This window comes from Martes martes (assembly GCF_963455335.1).
Source record: "Martes martes genome assembly, chromosome: 7".
Lineage (NCBI taxonomy): Eukaryota > Metazoa > Chordata > Mammalia > Carnivora > Mustelidae > Martes > Martes martes.
In genome coordinates, this window is record NC_137894.1 from 83,788,858 (window position 1) to 83,806,837 (window position 17,980).

At 33.8% G+C, this 17,980-nt stretch overlaps 1 protein-coding gene across 2 annotated transcripts in view; it reads right to left on the reverse strand.

The window, feature by feature from the left end:
* The window catches only part of RALGAPA1 (Ral GTPase activating protein catalytic subunit alpha 1), a 253,276-nt gene that overhangs the window by 146,651 nt on the left and 88,645 nt on the right, over positions 1–17,980 (reverse strand). Inside the window, exons 14-17 of one of the 2 annotated variants that reach the window (XM_080808119.1) lie at positions 16,971–17,100; positions 15,034–15,271; positions 13,409–13,570; positions 8,338–8,478 (exon numbers count right to left, since the gene is read on the reverse strand). In XM_080808119.1, coding sequence (XP_080664245.1) covers positions 8,338–8,478; positions 13,409–13,570; positions 15,034–15,271; positions 16,971–17,100 — 671 coding nt within the window. The remainder of the gene's footprint in view (positions 1–8,337; positions 8,479–13,408; positions 13,571–15,033; positions 15,272–16,970; positions 17,101–17,980) is intronic. The other variant, XM_080808120.1, reaches the window with a different exon arrangement.

The following is a 17,980-nucleotide window of genomic DNA, read 5'->3' on the forward strand; positions in this document are numbered from 1 at the left end:
CAATGTCAGCACTTAAGCATAACTGACTGGAGCAAGCCTTAAATTTAAAGAAATACCTGTATACCTGCATTCTGTTAAGGAGAAAAACACTAAATGATAGCTAAAAAATATAGTCTTTTCTACATGTGAGGCATTGTTACAAGCATCTTACATATATTAACTCACTAATCCTCACAACAACACTGTGAAGTAGGCATTGTTATCCCCATTTTATAGATGAAGAAACTATTTAAGTGAATTGTCTAAGTTTACACAGCTAGAAAATGGAGAGCTGGGATTTGAGGGCAAAAATTAGTCCATGTTTTAAGTATCCTGAATAATATCTGTCATATATCCATGAAATAATTCATTAATATTTTTAAATTGGCAAAAATTAATTGTTAAATTATAAAGCAGCATAATGACTTATCTCGAAAGATAAGAATCTTAGAAATCAAGCCTTAGTCAAATACAAATATTAGTGAATTACAGAAGAAAACAACTGACAAACTTTGTATTGGGTTGCTGAAAATAACAGTGGCTTTAGGTTTAAACAAAAATGGGTCTTCAAAACAATTACGCTGCTTATATTTTACCTTGAAAAACAGTAGCCTTTAAATGAAATTATTTTAATCTTAAGTATTAGTAACCATTAAACAAAACAAGAAAAAAGTTTTTAAACAAATTTTAAAAAAACTTTTGAACATTGATAAAATGCTTCCTATGGAGCCTACAAAGTGCTAGAAATATCAAGTTTTATCTCTGGATTTCCTTAATAATGTTCAGTATGGAAAGTGTTTACTATGAAAAGTGTTGGAAATTACTTCTGGAAATTACTTCTGGAGTAGTTTCTCTTCCCTGAATATTCTGTTTCAAAGCAAAGTTTTCTTTGTTATTTTGAATGATAAACTCTAAATTAAAGCTTGCTATGTGTAAAAAAAATTTCTTCCCACTAGAATTATGCTTCTTCAGGATTTTGTTTGTATCAACATCACAATATCCCCAGTGCTTGAAATAACTCTTGTCACACAGCAGAGGTTTAGTACACTAACACTGGTAAAGTACAGCATGTCTTTTATAATAAAAATTATTAGCTGCTAATTCATAAAATATCAACCTAGTTCCTCAGGAAAATAAATCTCTTAAGTTATAACACTAACACACCACTAGGAAATTTAAATAATTTTACAAAACAGGTATAGAATCAAGAGCCAAATCCCTTTTACCCAAAGTTAAATTCTATTTTTGATCAATCATAAACACTAGTTGAATTCATAAAAATCATTTTATTAGTTTACAAAGAAGTTCATACCATTCTAAAGCTTAAGTTTTTTTCCGGATTTACCTAAAGGAAATGACAATGCCCTTTATGTAATTAAAAAATGTTTTTGCCTATTTGGGCAACATGGCAATGTACTTTCAAGGTAAGAACCACAGAGCATCCATGTTTCCAATTTTATTACTAACAGAGTCTAATAAAGACTCTTTTCAAGACTGGATGTTCAATTTACAGGTAATTCAAAGTAGTATCTACATCACTGAAATCATGGAAAAATGGTCTATGCTGATGTTTTGTTGCAATTGTGCATCTTATTGCTTACATTTTAGTCATTGACAGCATAAAGAAATGCTATTGATTTTTCTAAATTGTTCTTATATTGGCAACTTTGTTGAACTTTTATAGATTCTAGCGGTTTGTTAACTCGGTTTTCCTAGTCATTAAATCAGGAAGGCTCCTTCTGATGCCCCATAATTCTCTGGCTTAGAGAAATTTAAAAATATCAACTCACAAAAAAATTAAAAGCAACAAATCAACCTCAAATAACTTTAATTTTGAACACTAAAATTTAAACCACTAAACTATCTTCTTCTCTTTCATCCTTCTAATACTGTTTCCCTTACTCTTAAATTTTGGAATAGACAAATAACCAATACATTTTTCATGTTAAGAAAATTATACTGGGGGCACCTGGGTGGCTCAGTTAAGTGTCTAATTTCGTCTCAGGTCATGATCCCAGGGTCCTGGAATCGACCCTGCATTGGGCTCTCTGTTCTCTGCAGGAGGTCTGATTCTCCCTCTCCCACTCCCCCTGCTTGAGTTCCCTCTCTTGCTGTGTATCTGTCGAATAAGTAAATAAAACCTTTAAAAAAAATTTTAATTAAGGAGTGCCTGGGTGGCTCAGTGGGTTAAGCCTCTGCCTTCAGCTCAGGTCATGATCTCACAGTCCTGGGATCCAGCCCCGAGTCGGGCTCTCCGCTCCTTGGGGAGCCTGCTTCCCTGCCTCTCTGCCTGCCTCTCTGCCTACTTGTGATCTCTCTGTCAAATAAATAAAATGTTTTTAAAAATATTAATTAAAGAAAGAAAAGAAAATTACACTGTTTGGGGGGGCGCCTGGGTGGCTCAGTCGTTTAAGCGTCTGCCTTCAGCTCAGGTCATGATCCCAGGGTCCTGGGAACGAGCTCCACATAGGGCTCCCTGCTCTACAGGAAGCCTGCTTCTCCCTCTCCCACTCCCCCTGCTTGTGTTCCCTCTCTCGCTGTCTCTGTCTCTGCCAAATAAGTAACTAAAACCTTTAAAAAAAAAAAGAAAGAAAGAAAGAAAGAAAATTACAGTTTTGTTTATGAGCATGTTATATAATGCCATTTTAAGTTAGCTTCAAGTTTTGAGACAAACTTTAAAAAATTAATACAAATTATTCCAGCATAAACACAATAAAACAAATTTGATTTAGAATTATGCTAGAACCAGCAGATTACAGGTAGAAAATCTATAAAAGATTACTATCACATGTTGATGATAACAAAGAAATTCCTTGGTTGTGTAAAGAAGGGCCTACTTGTTTGGTTGGAGGTGGAAAATTCTCCTCCTGATTAGGTAGAACTGAGGAACAGAATGGGGCATGAGAGGTAACATTTTCTTTCTTCTGATACTCAGAAAATATAAGTAGAAAGATCAAAATATTTTCCTCTACAGAGCTCAACTCAAATAATGAAGCACTATTAAATAACATTAGCAGCCTATGTAAAATGGCCTAGAGAGAATAGAGTCTAACAGCAAGTATGACAAACAAGTTAGCAGTTGAGAACAAGTTCAAAGAAAATAAATCTGTAAACTTAATTTCCAGGTGAGAAACCCACACTACTTACTTAGAAAATAGTAAGAATCAGTTGGAAAAGCATAAACAAAGTCAGGTGGCCACCCTACTTATGTTTTGTTTTGTTTTTACATCACTTCTTTCATTAAAGTACTACTTTTGGCAATAAAAGCTTATTTGCTTAAGAACAATTACTGAGATTTCTGGCTTCTCTATAATCCACTTATCAGGAAAAGAAAGACTGCTTAGCCTAGTCTACCAAATGTTTAAAAGCATAATCTAGTTTAGGAATGAAGAGTATGCTTGGCCAGACACCTGTATTACTTGTAGAGTTTTAAAAAATAATGTTAGATGCCTGTGCAACCCCCCGCATATTACATCAAAACCTGAGGCAGATGCCTGGGAAAAAATATTATTTTAATTGTTACACATCAGTCTATTGTTAAGAGCTGATGAAACATATAGCAAATGCCTTTGAACTAGTCCCCCAGCTTAAGAAAAACTCTTCAAGGATATTCAGCTATTCAAATAGTCTGTATAAAACTATAAATAACATAAATAGCATCACACAACAGTGTAGGTAGAATGGACATCTAAACAAGAATACTGGGGGAAAAAGAAGGGCTGTACAGAAATAGGGTGCTTTAAAAGCTGATGGTCCATTTTTTAGAATCTCAGTGTTTAAAAAAAGGGGGGGATGCCTGGCTGGCTCAGTTGGTTGGGCATCTGTCTTTGGCTCACGTTATGATCCCAGGGTCCTAGGATCTAGTCTGACATCGTGCTCCCTGCTCAGTGGGGAGTCTGCTTCTCCCTCTGCCTGCCGCTCCCCCTGCTTGTGCTCTCTCTCACAAATAAAATCTTTAAAAAGGGAGGGGGGTGTCAAACAGCTTCCTTCTACCTGCATAAGTATTCAAGAGTATCAGGTATATATTTTTCCAGAGAACTCCACTTCTAACCAAAAGCTAAAAGACTGTCTATGAGAAATTTTCACTGTTTTTTGATGAAGCAGTTACAGAAACCTCAGTTCCTGATCTTAAATGATGTGCCCAGGAAATACTTTACTGAGTTCATTTAGCCTGCTAATATGAGGGAGAGACCTTAAACCATGAAAAACTTTCCTTTGTAGTTCATTTTAATTCTCTCTGTACATTAACTATTCTACAGTAAAATTTACTCAAACCTTGGAAGGAAACATAAGCAAATCGTTTGGTTAAGAATCTAAAACTGTGGCAGTTTCCTTTTTAAAATTTAGCACTCTTTTAAAAAACTCTCTCTTCATAGAACTTCTTTTTCCTTTCCCTATCTCTCCCCCTTACGGTCTTGCCTCTCCCCTCACCCCCTTCAATGCACTTAACACCAGAAAAACCAAATGCTAGGCCTTCAATTTGCCTCCAATAATAATAGGGGCAATGAAAAATATCCAATAATCCAGATTTCTACTGTATAAGCATGTATAAGAATAATCCTGTCCCATTTTCACAGCTAATTTTTAAAATTATGAGGTCAGTTCAATGTCTTGCAAATTTGTTCTCTCTGGAACCAAACTGCTTTAGAATGTCAATGTGTGTACTGGGGAAGTTCTCCATATTAAATAAGTTTGAGAAATAAATAGTTGTGAGGAGGGTATGTGTTTGTGTGTTTCTTTTTAAAAACTGGACTTCTAGAATATACTGATACACACTATATCTTTAATCTATTCGACACTTATTAAGATCTCCCAGAAAGTGTTGTAAATTTACACAACTGCATGGCAAATGCTGAATTCATTCACAAGTCACTTCTCAGTAAAGAAGAGTTTTTGCTGCTACTTTATATGTTCCTTGTCCCTTTTAAGCCTTAAAAGAAAAATGGTTTTTACTAAAAATAACCAAGTCTAATTATGCTTTTATGTCTTATATGTATACATGCACAAATAACCAGAAGCAACTGTATTACAAGTTATCAATAGATAAGCACTGGTTTGGAGGATTATGTGTATTTTTCAAATACTTTTCTATATAATCCATATTTTCTAAAATTAACAGTAGTTTAATAACCATATATAAACTTTGTTTTTATTTGGTGACTGATATTTCACCATTATCTAACTCTTTAAATCTATCATAGAATGCATGTTACCCCAAATGAAGGAAATGAAAACAACAAATACAACTGCCACTTAGAAAACTCCCTTCAAACACTGTTCCTAAAACACCTTCCCCATTAAATCATTAAAAGGTAATCTTTCGGAATTATGTATTTACAGTGAAGCAAGGATTCTGAAATAGGCACTTATCCTTGTTAAGACACTACCTTAAAACATTTTAAAGGGAACACCTCATGTTTATTTTAGCTTTTAAAAAATATTTCAGCACTTAACATGCATATTTGCTACAATATTATTTAAGCTGCAGACAAGAAAGTTTGCAAAGCCCTTAAGGTTCTGAGAAAAAAAAATAAATTTTCTTGTCAGTTTTAACACAGCAGGGGACTATTTCATCCAAACATTAAAGAATTAGTGGCCAAGGATGCCTGGGTGGCTCAGTGGGTTAAAGCCTCTGCCTTCGGCTCAGATCATGATCCCAGGGTCCTGGGATTGGGTCCCACAGCAGGCTCTCTGCTCAGCGGGGAGCTGGCTTCTCTGTCTCTCTCTGCCTGCCTCTCTGCCTACTTGTGATCTCTGTCAAATAAATAAATAAAATCTTTTAAAAATAAATAAATAAATAAGTAAGTAAAAGAATTACAAGGGGTATGTGGTTGGCTCACTTGGCTAGGCAGGCTTCTGCCTTCCTTTGGCTCAGGTCATGACCCCAGGGTACTGGGATCAAGCCCCATATTGTGTTGGGCTTCCTGCTCAGTGGGGCATCTGCTTCTCCTTCTCCCACTGCTCCTCCCCTTGTGCACTCACATGCTCCCGCACTCTCTCATAAATAAATAACATCTTTTTTAAAAAAAGAATTAGTGGCCAAAATTCATTTCAATTTTCCTAAACACGTCAAAAATGGTTTGCAGTAAATGCTTTAAAAATGTTTTTTAAAACTAAAAAAAAAAAAAAAAAGCCTGAAGCAAAAAATATATTTAAGAAAAGTTTACAACAAATTGGGAGTTTCTTTTAGCTATATATAATTTGGTTATAAGAAGAGAAACATTGTTTTGTCCATTTATGTAATTGAAATTATAATTTGACTCAATCAACCAAAATCAGTGCTACTTACATAGCAAGGTGCAGCACCTAAATGAAGCACCAAAGAGACAAAACATTCAAATTCTTTATTTGTAGCTAAGCATCATATGTAACAAAAATATGTGCTGTTTTCTTCTATATATTAAAATTTATATTATTTCATTTATGTATTTCTAATCTTACTACTCTTTGCAACGATAGCTTAAATTATTCAGGTAGCCTCATCTTACTGGTGTCAAATACATATTCATTCATCATCAAATAGTTATTGAGCATCCAGGTTTGAATTTGAGACCAAATTTTCTATTTTATCATTATCATCCATAAAACTCCGAAGTCAGCTATCAATTTCATTATAAGATTCTGTTAGAGATTCATTATTTCTATTATACTTTGGTTCTAAAAAATAGTATTGACTACTTCTCAAAAACATCATAAATATGTATCTAAGTATTTACCTAAGTATTTATCAATCAAGGTATCTTGAACTAGAAAACACAAACATATCACATCCAGTAACTGAATATTTTCTCATTTTTAGGAAAGTAAAATGCTAAGTTTTTTTCAGTTACAGTATTTTCAAAGAATACCAACCACAACAGTGTCTATGTATCTACGTATATTCACCTCTCAATATGTATCCCTTTGGTTTGGTTGAAATACCTGATATTGTATCACAGATGGTGGAAAGCACTTCAACTAAAATAACATGATTAATAAAAACGCACCTTCCCTTTGGAGCACTTGGGTGGCTCAGTTGGTTACGTGCTTGACTTGATTTCGGTTCAGGTCATGATCTTGGGGTCCTGGGATCAAGCACCATGTAGGGCTCCACGCTCAGTGAGCAGTCTACTTCAAGATTCTCTCTCCCCCTCTGCTCTTCCCAGCTCCCACCCCCACTCTCGATCTCCCTCTAAAACAAATAAATAAATCTTTAAAAAAAGAGGGGGGGCACCTTTCCTCACATAAGCCTTCAATCCATCAGGAACTAAAAGGATGAAGACAGGTTGTTTAAAAGGAAAAAAAAAAAAAAGCCAACCTCACCAAAAATGGCAATGTCAACGAAACACTCCTAAGAGTGATAAGAAAGTACCTAAAAATGTGCAAGTCATTTTCTTCCAGCTAGCACATTTTGCAGAGTAACTATTTAATGTTTGCTTCTGCCTAAAAGACAAGACACTATATGATTTTATTCACACAAAATTTTTTTTTAAAAAAGCTAATCCACAGTGATAGAAATCAAAAGCAATTGTGGGGAGAAAGGGTAAAGACCTGAAAGTGTCACTAGGAAATTTGGGGGATAATGGAAATATTCTATATTTGTTTGGGATGACGGTTAACAGGGGTGTATACAATTCTCAAAAATCACTGAACTGAACCCAGGACCTACACATTTTATTATATGTTAATTAAACCTTATTAAAGAACAGATCATCTAGCCCTGTACTGGGGATCAAGGGCCTGAGGCAGAACTGAAAAGCTGACCAGGTTTTGAGGTTCCTTAAAACTTGGGGCTTCATAGCATGGTTTCTTTACTTGGCTTAAAAATGAGTTATTATAATTCTATACACTATTATAATCTAATATAAAGAAAAAGATTGATTCCAAAGCAACTCTAAGATTTCGGTACTCTTCTCAATTATTGATTCCCCTTGCTTACTTTTATTACTATAGATGATGGAGATGCATTATTCAAGATTTACCATATTACTAGTCAAAACAATGGGAAATTAAAAGTCAAGGCTCTGATTGTTACCTTCCAAGTCATCTTTTGTCAAACGTCTATAATAACATAAATATACATTACTATTTCTTTTAACCACCTGAGAAGAAAAAACTCAACTGTAAACAGAAAAAAATTTACAACCCAAAATAGTGGACATTGGCACAGCACTAAACTTAGCACTTCCAGAATGAACTGCCAGGATAGCATTAGAATTCAAATAACTCAAAATGTTGATTTCTCAACCACTTTCCCAATTTCCCACACCTCCCCCAAAGAAATTAACTTTGAAGAGTTTATTTGATTAAGCAAAATTTGAAAGCAGAAGGATTAAAAAGTGAAAAAGGTGGTGCAGAAATTAGCAGAGGTGGCACTACCTGAAAGCTCATCAGAAAGGGGAGTGAGAACAATATCAGGCAAGAAGGGTTTGGAAGTATGGATCAGAACAGGAGCACTTTTAGCACTGCGTATATAGGCCGATGGCAGAGCACATTCACCAATGGATCGGCTTCTCATGGCTTTAAAAAAGGAAAAGAAAGAAGTGGGGAAGGAAAAAAGAAGAGTGACTATAATGAAAGGCTTGTGTCACAGAAAAAGCAGCAACAGAGAAAACTAAAAGATACAAAGGAAGGAAATTTTAAATTAAAACATTTCAGCACGGCAAATACTGGCAAGCTGTAAGAAAAGAAATCAGAGAACACATGACATTTTGAATGTAAAGTTTTTGGTGTAAAGCAGGAAAATGCTTTTTTTATTAGCAGTTACAATGGTATAGCATTAAACATGAGCAGACACTTTAAATTAGCACTATGTTCTCAAAACCAAGGGTTGAAAAGTTCATTGAATGGAAACACTGAAAAGAACTCAATATTATTAGTTCAAAGAAATTTTTGGTACTATATTCAGGCATTTATCTGAGCCATTTTTGGCAATTGCGAGTCATTCTTCTCAATGAAGCTGAATTCCAAAAACAAATAATTCCTACCTTCATGCTCCTCCCTAACAAAGTTTTGAAGTCACCCCAGGTCATTTTTAGAACATTTTATGTAATTCATAATCTAAAGGATTGAATCTCATGGTTAGTATTCGATCTTGGTAGGAGAAGAAGGCTTACTTAAATCCGTATCTCTTATCTATGTTAAAGCGTAACAATATATAGACGCCTGGGTGGCTCAGTTGGTTAAGCGTTGTTGGACTTCAGCTCAGGTCATGATCCTGGGGTCCTGGGATTGAGCTCCACAACGGGCTCCCTTCTCAGTGGGAAGTCTGCTTCTCCCTCTCCTTCTGCCCCTGTCCCTGCTTGTACTCTCTCTCTCTTTCAAATAAATAAATTAAAAAAAATAAATAAATAAAAGTTTAACAGTATAATTTAAAACTTTTACGTGGAAGTATTTATAGAAGATAGAATTTGCAATCTGGATGAAAAATCAAGTCACTGAGAAATACAAACAAGTTTGTGCTAATTCAGATCTTAAGTATATAATACAAAAACATTAAAGATTAAGTTCTTAAAGATAACTTAAAAACTGGATTACTTTTAAAAAATTACATTTGTACTTGCATTTGGTAGTCTCGTGTAAGGGGTCATCAGTTCTCACAATTAAAGACAAATTTTAGCACACTTAGAAATAAATTAATAGTCAAGTTTATACTTCCCAAACATGTTTTTAACTTAACTTCCAGTTTAGGGATTCTTCAACAAATGAAGGTATGCATAGTGTTCTGTATGAATAGAGGACTTAAAAGAAACAATACTCCATAATATTCATGTAATACGACAATTTTAAAAATTTGAGCATTAATATCAATTCAAAACTTTGGCTTTCCTGGTTAATGGAAACTCTTGGTTCCCTCCCTGATGCCTAAATTCCTTAGCCTGTCACACAAGGACTATGCGACTGCGTGCACTGATCACTGCAACTGCATCTTCTCATCCTGTTCTCACATGCTGCTGCCACATTTTATACTGCTTCCTGAAATTTCCATGCTCTTTCAAAACAGCATGGCTTTGTGAATTCATAATATCCTTGGTCTTCTTTTCCTCCTGACATTCCTTCTTACTCAAAATGTCATTTTATCTGTGAAGCTTTTCTGACTCTCCCACATAATTAAACTTACTGGCAATACAGCAATGAACAAAACAGTTAAGCATCCCTGCTTTTGCAAAGCTTACAATCTATTTTTAGTGGACTGTATGTTTTTTATGTCAGCCTCCCCACTTTTCAAACACACAACTATATCCTCTGATTTTTATAAGCCTAGCACGTGGCATATATGAGCTCAATAAAAGCTTACTGAATGAATATCTGTATTTGGGGAGTCTAGCATAATTATTTGTGAAAGAAAGGTTTCAGTTGCAAACATATAGAAGAATAAATAAAAAAAAGATACTTAAAACTAAATTGATTCTTTTAAAACTAATTTGATTCAATTTTCAATTCTACAGAATTATAAGTTTTCTTCTATTTTTTTCCTTTGGGTTAGATGGTTCTTTGGATATAACAATTCCTTTTATTTCTTCTTTCCTACCACCAACTTGAAGAGCTTGGGCATTTCCCTTGGAACTTTCCATAATCGCAGAGGTTTAAGTTTGTTACGATTCCAGATGAATTCTACAAAATATACCCCTCTTTTGTTTTTTTTTTTTTTTTTACTATACTACAGGTCTTACTACAGGCATACCTGAAAATCTGCCCAGTACCTCACAGCCATGTAACCTGCACTATAGAAAATTACTTACGATGAATTAGATACTAGGATTTCTGGGGATTTACTAATCTAAAGCTCAGGTCAGAAATCTCCAGAAAGCCACTGAAATTCCTACTATCACATACACTCCTAAGCCACACACATCAGTGATCTTCAATCTGTAATATGTGTCTTACGTAGGTGAAAGGGCAGCATGAAAAATAAAACATCAAGAAGTAAAAACAAAATTTTAAACATATAAACATGCCAAATTTTGAAGGCTTTTTATCTTTACCCTTCTCAAAAAAATGAATAAAAAAGAAAAATAGATGCATTCCACATAAATTCATCTTGGATCATAAAACAAACACATTATGTCAAAAACTGTAACCTTCATTCAAGAGTTCCCATGCAATGTCAGAAATTCATCAACAGCAAATATATTAAATCATTAAAACTACACAAACACAAAATAAATAGAAGGAAGGCATTTTCTCACTTCTCACTTCTAAAATTACACAGTTCTCCATATTTATAATTAAATAAAATTCACATCATACATACATGTCTACTTGAAGAAATAGCTTTATAAGTCCCCCCAAATAAGGCTCAAGATTATAATAAAAGTAAAGTAAAACGGAAATCTGAAAACAGAAACAGTGATATATTTGTTTCAACAGTTGATACCAGGCCCTGAATCATAACTGCAAACAAGTTATTACCTCTCACAAACATATTCTAAAGTTAAGTCTAAAGTAAGTCCTAAATTCATTGCATCTTCTTTAATAATGTGCTGGCCTAAATAAAACCTTAGACAAGAGTAGTAATGGGGGACTTACTAGAATGTATACACTTTATCACTGAATTTTTAACTGTGTATACACTATGAACATAAAATTTTTTTAGTATTTTAAGAAAATATATATTGGAATACTCCTAAATTAATCTGCTGCCCCTTTTAAAAGTGTCTTCCAACTTATGCAGGCACTTTTCTGAACAAAACTTTTAATACCTCAACTTTTTATTTGATAGGTTTATTTAATGAACAAGCCAGACAAGGTGTTTTGGCATAGGTATCAGAAACTAAACATAGTCAGGTAGGAATTTAAGATGAGTATTTTGCTCATTATATGCTTTTTAAAGATTAGAAATATGCCAACATGTTAATGACTGTTTCTCATTGGACAGCTCATTGATACTTTCTTAAATTTTACATTCCACACTAAGCATAAATTACTTCTATAATCGAAAAATTATGTAAGGGACTTTTAAAAAAAATAGATATTTTAAGTAAAACAAAGTAAAATTTTAAATTTAAAAGAAGAATTCTGTCCTAACCAATACACAAATATTTTTTATTAAATGTGACATTGTTATAAAACAAAGAAAGTCATTTCAGATGTAATCAACATCTTCCTAAGAATCTCGAAAAGTGATTCTATACAAAAACTTTAAATATTATATTAATTTTAATTCATCCATACCCTTATTCTTTTATCATCTCTCATTCTTCTTGACATAGACAATTCTATGCTTATTTTATAGGCAGAAAACAACTGTGAAAATATTATTCTTTTGAAGGATTTAAAATTAACTGTGATTTTTAATTCTTCTAAATTTCTTTAAAATTGTGTTTTTCACAGATTACCATTAAATATAGATATAGTTCCACACACACACAAAAAATGCTCCGGCCATAAAAATCATGGACTATAGGGGTGCCTGAGTGGCTCAGTTAGTTAAGCATCTGACTTCAGCTCAGGTCATGACCTCAGGGTCCTGGAATAAAGCCCTGAGTTGGACTCCCTGATCAGTGGGGAGTCTGCTTTTCCCTCTCCTTTTGCCCCTCCCCCTGTCGGTGTACTCACACACCCGCATTCTCTCTTGCTCTCAAATAAATAAATAAATCTTTAAAAAAATAATAAATTGTAAAACCTAAAGTAACTTCAAGCAATTTTGTTTCAGGCATGGAAGGTAGTATCACTCCCATTACACAGATGAAGTAAATAAAGCCTAGGAAGTTCAAAATTATCTAGCTATTAAGTGATGAAAGTAAGAATAAGAAAAGAGATTAGGACAAAGCCTTATTTTTCATTGCAGCACTCTTTTTACTACAATTCAAATGAAGTTATAAGTCTCTGAGAGGAAGAAGATTAAGATGGTAGCTAGGTCCAGAGTATACTAAATGATCCTACATCCAGAAATTCTTCCCATCATTGCTCTTTTGCTGCTACTTCCACCACTATAGAAATATCTTCCATGTCTACAAAAAGCTGCAAGGAACCTAGCAACAACCTCTACCTTGGTCTCAGCCATCTGCAAGCAGAGAGCATGAATTCCTAGTTGGAAGTGTGTGAAGCCAACCTAATTATGTAACTGTAGCACTGAAAACTTAGCTACCCTAATTTCCCCTGTTAGTGAGTATATTCACTTAGTAGAAACTCTACCAGTTAATGCATGAGTTCTGTAAAGTGAATCAGGGTTCTATTTCTTCAGTTCTGTAAAAAACGGTTTAAAATTATTGATAGCCACAGTAAAATAAACTACATAAAAATGCTAATGTAAGATAAATCTTAATAGCATACATGGGTAACAGCATGTCATTAGACTCTTGAGTACTAATGAAAAAAAAGGTTTTGCTACAGAAGTTTCTCCTTTAATGAGCAAACTGATAAGAACATTATGTATTTACATACATTGTTACTAAGGACTATAAAGATATTGCCCTGTGCAATTCTCATTATTTTTAAGAGTACATACCAACGGTTTTTTGCCGTACTATACTCCTTGCCTTTTCAGTTCCTGGGGAACCAGTGGTTGTTGCACTTCTCTGTCTCATTGGGGCTTGGCCAGGCTGATCACGACTCCATCCTCTAGAAAATGACTTGTCAACTGAAACTTTCTGAAATTCATGTCCAACTCCTAGAAATGTAGATTTTCAATCTCAGTATACCGTCACCTGATTAATAATGTCTTCAAACTATGCATCCTACCTTGCCTCAGATTCTCAGGTTTCTCATAATGCATTTTAAAGTATTAAGTTAAATGCCTGTGTACCATAAGGCCTTTTCAAATTCAATTTATGTAAAAATCATATTCCAAAACTGATACAGAATTCTAAAATTACAACATCAAAAATAAACTATTATTAAATCCTTTGCCATCCATTTATTTCATTAAAAAAGAAACATTTGGATAAGCAAAAAAAGTTTAAGAAATGAGTTAACCAAAAGCCATCCTGTGGTGGAAGTTATTACATCTCTACCTGCCAATAATAGCCAGTTGGGAAATAAATAGTCAGGAAAAAGTATTTTGGTCACTTAATGAACTACCATGGACTACTGTTAAATAGGAAATATGACTCAGGGTAAAATCTCTAGCCAGCAACTACTTATTAAGAGTGAAAAATACAGGGACACCTGGGTGGTTCAGTGGGTTAAAGCCTCTGCCTTCAGCTCAGGTTATGATCTCAGGGTCCTGGGATCAAGACCTGCATCGGGCTCTGTGCTCAGCAGGGAGCCTGCTTCCTCCTATCTCTCTCTGCCTGCCTCTCTGCCTACTTGTGATCTCTGTGTGTCAAACAAATAAATAATATCTTTAAAAAAAAAAAAAAGTAAAAAATACAGGGGCGCCTGGGTGGCTCAGTGGGTTAAAGCCTCTGCCTTCAGCTCAGGTCATGATCTCAGGGTCCTGGGATTGGAGACCCGCATTGGGCTGTCTGCTCAGCAGGGAGCCTGCTTCCCCCTCTCCCTCTGCCTGCCTCTCTGCCTGCTTGTGATCTCTCTCTCTGTCAAATAAATGAAGAAAATCCTTAAAAAAAAAAAAAAAGGAGCGAAAAATACTAACACAACAAGGATTATAAAAACACGTATTAACAATATAATCACTATGTCATTGTCCCTTTCCCCCATTTTAACACTTAATAGATATATAATCCACATCTAGGGAATGTTTACTTTTAGTCAAAACTAAGAAAATGCTTTCAAAAGAATATTTCAAATAATTCTTTTTAAATAGAGTAACATGAACTCACCTAAATACTAACGAAAAAGTTTCATATGATAAAAAGGAAGAGCATTTTATAAATTTCCATTTTGGTTAATTATTTAAAATAAAATATTTAAGATTCTAAATTGTTTATTTAAATTTTAGCTAGATATATATACAGAACACTTTATTTCTCATCAAAATTACTAATGGTTTTAAAGTTCTTCAAGAAAAAAATTAAAGGTACCTACATGATTTATTACTGAAAATTTTTAATCTGCAGGGAACAGTTAAGAGAAAACATAATGGTTTACCATTCCTTGTCTCCCTAGCCTGATTTTCCCAGACCAAATTATTTAAACAAATTTATGGGGAGCATCTCTGTGGACAACTCTTACCTTTCCCTTTGTGCTTTTTTTGCTTCTGTTCACTCAGTTTATCCAATGGTAAATCACTGAGATCCAAACTATATAAATTCCTAGCTAAAACTTTAGTTAGTGTTTCCATAGTCAGTGACCACTCAGTGGCTAACTCTTCCCAATAGGTCAGTGACGATAATACTGAGAGTAAGTCATCCCATAGTTCTCGAGAGATGTACACATTAAGATTTGCTTTGATCCAGGCAACAATAAGAGTCTATAAAGACAAAAAAGTAACAATGAAATATGTTCAAATTCAGATATTCAATTATAAAAAAAATTACCTAAGAACAAGCAGAATTTAAAATCCCATAATATCCATGACCCTTACTTGGTACATAATACTTACAAAGGAATTCATGCAATCATTAATATTTACTATAAATTTCAACAATTGTCAACACCCATCATTCTAGCAATTAGGACAAGTTATCAAAACTGAAAAGAATTATCTCTAAAGTTGTAACTATTCTTCATGCTGTATTACATTAATTTAAATAAATGCTGCTTAAAAAGTCTCCACACTATAAAAATTTTGAAATTATTGGGTTGAATTATTTACTAATGCTTATTGAGCTAAACTGACCAAAGCCTTTCTCAAACTAAGGATGAAAATCAGTATATAATTTGAATATTCTAAAAACAAGTTACTGGAGATACACTTAATGAAATGTTTCTGAAAAATTATACATAAAGAATAAAATTAAATTTCATTTTGAAGAAACCAGAAGAATTAGAGGCACTTTGTAAAATATCCAATCATACAATAAAAAACTTATTCATTGAAGGGCAGAAATTACATTACCCCTGAGATTTTAGGGATTTCTACTGAAGATACAACCTCCTATTGAAGAAACAAGTAGTAAAGTTTTTCAAAAGCTTAACCTTAAATTTTACTAAGGAATTCACATAAATTTATACATTAAATGCCAGATGAAAATGAGCAGACTTTACAGCACAGAACAGTAATAACTAGTGGCTTTCCATTCTATCTTACATTATCTATATTTACAGTACAAAAAAGTTATTCCATACAGCAAGCTAAAATTTTGCTCTCCTATAGTTCCAACATCAGGTTAGTTCTAACAATTGCGAAATCTTTTTAAAAAGGGCTAATGAAGTTAAGAGGAGTTTAGATAATAAATGTAACTGGTTTCAAAAGATTATTCACTACTAAGTATAAAATCTTAGGCAAACAAAAATATTTTTTAAAAAATAATTTGTATGACTATACTTATGGCCAAGAATTAGATCTGAGTAGCTTTTTATCTTTGATATTAAGAACCATTTTATCCATGTATTTGTATTTAATATGTCATCTTAAGAACGTATTATTTTGGTATTTCCAAAGAATCCATAATACATTTAAAGTCAATACTCTATCCTCAGGTTGGAAAACACAATACGTAATTTATATATATTCAAACTACCACTGACACTTAAAATACAGAAGTGACTAAAGTCTTACAGAACAGCATGATAAGAAAGAATCTTGATTATTAACTACTTTTCCATTACTACAGAAACACTTAGAGTTTTATTTTTCTAACAAGCCAGAGACTTAGAAACTCAAAAAGCAAACAATCAGGCCATTACTCATGAAGCTCCCTGGCAGCTTTTTGCAATCATGTAAGTACACCACACAAGAGAAAAAGTTAAATATCATCAGCCTGTTTCAATGCTCTTTTCACAGACTTGGTATTTCCTCCACTCTTATACTAGGTTGTAAGTTTCTATGTACAGCAAATAGCCTATTTAGATAAGCAACTTTTAATTTAGTTCTACAAAAGATCCTTTAATATGAAATGATCTTTGATTTAAAGCTTTCTTCCTTCAAGTAACAAATTCAGGGCTCAATGAATCTTATAAAAATACATATCTATTCATCTATTTATCTATTTATTTATTTTTATTGCCTGGAAAAGTGGTCCTGCAAGTCGACCTGCCAAGGTCATATTTTTTTTCCCCTGGAACTGTAGAAAAGCTTGTGATGGCATCTTCAGTACAGATTCCGTGACTCTGAGCAATACAAGCAGCATCTGTTCCCTTAAAGTAAAAAAATTAATTAATGTTTCCTTCTCACATATGTTTGTTCTTAGTTAATGAATAACTTTAAAATTATTTGTTATAAAATGTATTATCTTTCAGTAAGTCAAATACCAAATATCTTTCAAATTTTCAGAATTCTTTAAATATTAAATTTTAAAATTCCATCTTATAAACTGTACCAGCCATTTTAAAACCATTTTTCAGTCACAAAATCCTCTCATCAATTAAAAATGTATGCAAAAGCTGATGAATTGGGAGGTGAGAATGTGGAGGCTGCTCCCATCCCCCAACACCCCAAAATCAAGTAATAACCTTAGGAACCTATTTATACAATATAGTTCTACCTTGATGTCTATACAACTAATATTCTTTATAATATGGAAAACAAGCACATATCCAGAAGTCTACCAGGTATAATTTCAAAAACCACAAGATTTTTAAGATCACAGTGATCCTGGCAGGTAATCAAAGACCATCACTCTTTTGCATCTTTCCATCCTTTTAAGTTTGGCCATTTTTAAACCCTTTATACTTGTATACTCCACATCAAGACAATCATATTATTTCCACCTTGTGTCTTTCTCCTAGATGCTTATTATTTAGACCATAAAACTACCTTATGTGCACTTGAAAATCTGGAAACTGATTAAGCCACATGTGAAAAAGGGTATTCTAGTATGGGTGTACAGCCAGGCTACCAGCCCAAGTCCCTATCGCAGCCTCCTCTCGGATTTGCCTGTGGGCCCATTCCAAGCACAGCAACATGTGGGACGTGGGACAATTCCTGTGAGAAATGTGGTAGAGGTAGCAAAAGTTCACAGACCTAGATGTCATCATTTTTCTGGGAAGGGAGGGCAGAATTAAATAGAAAAGTATC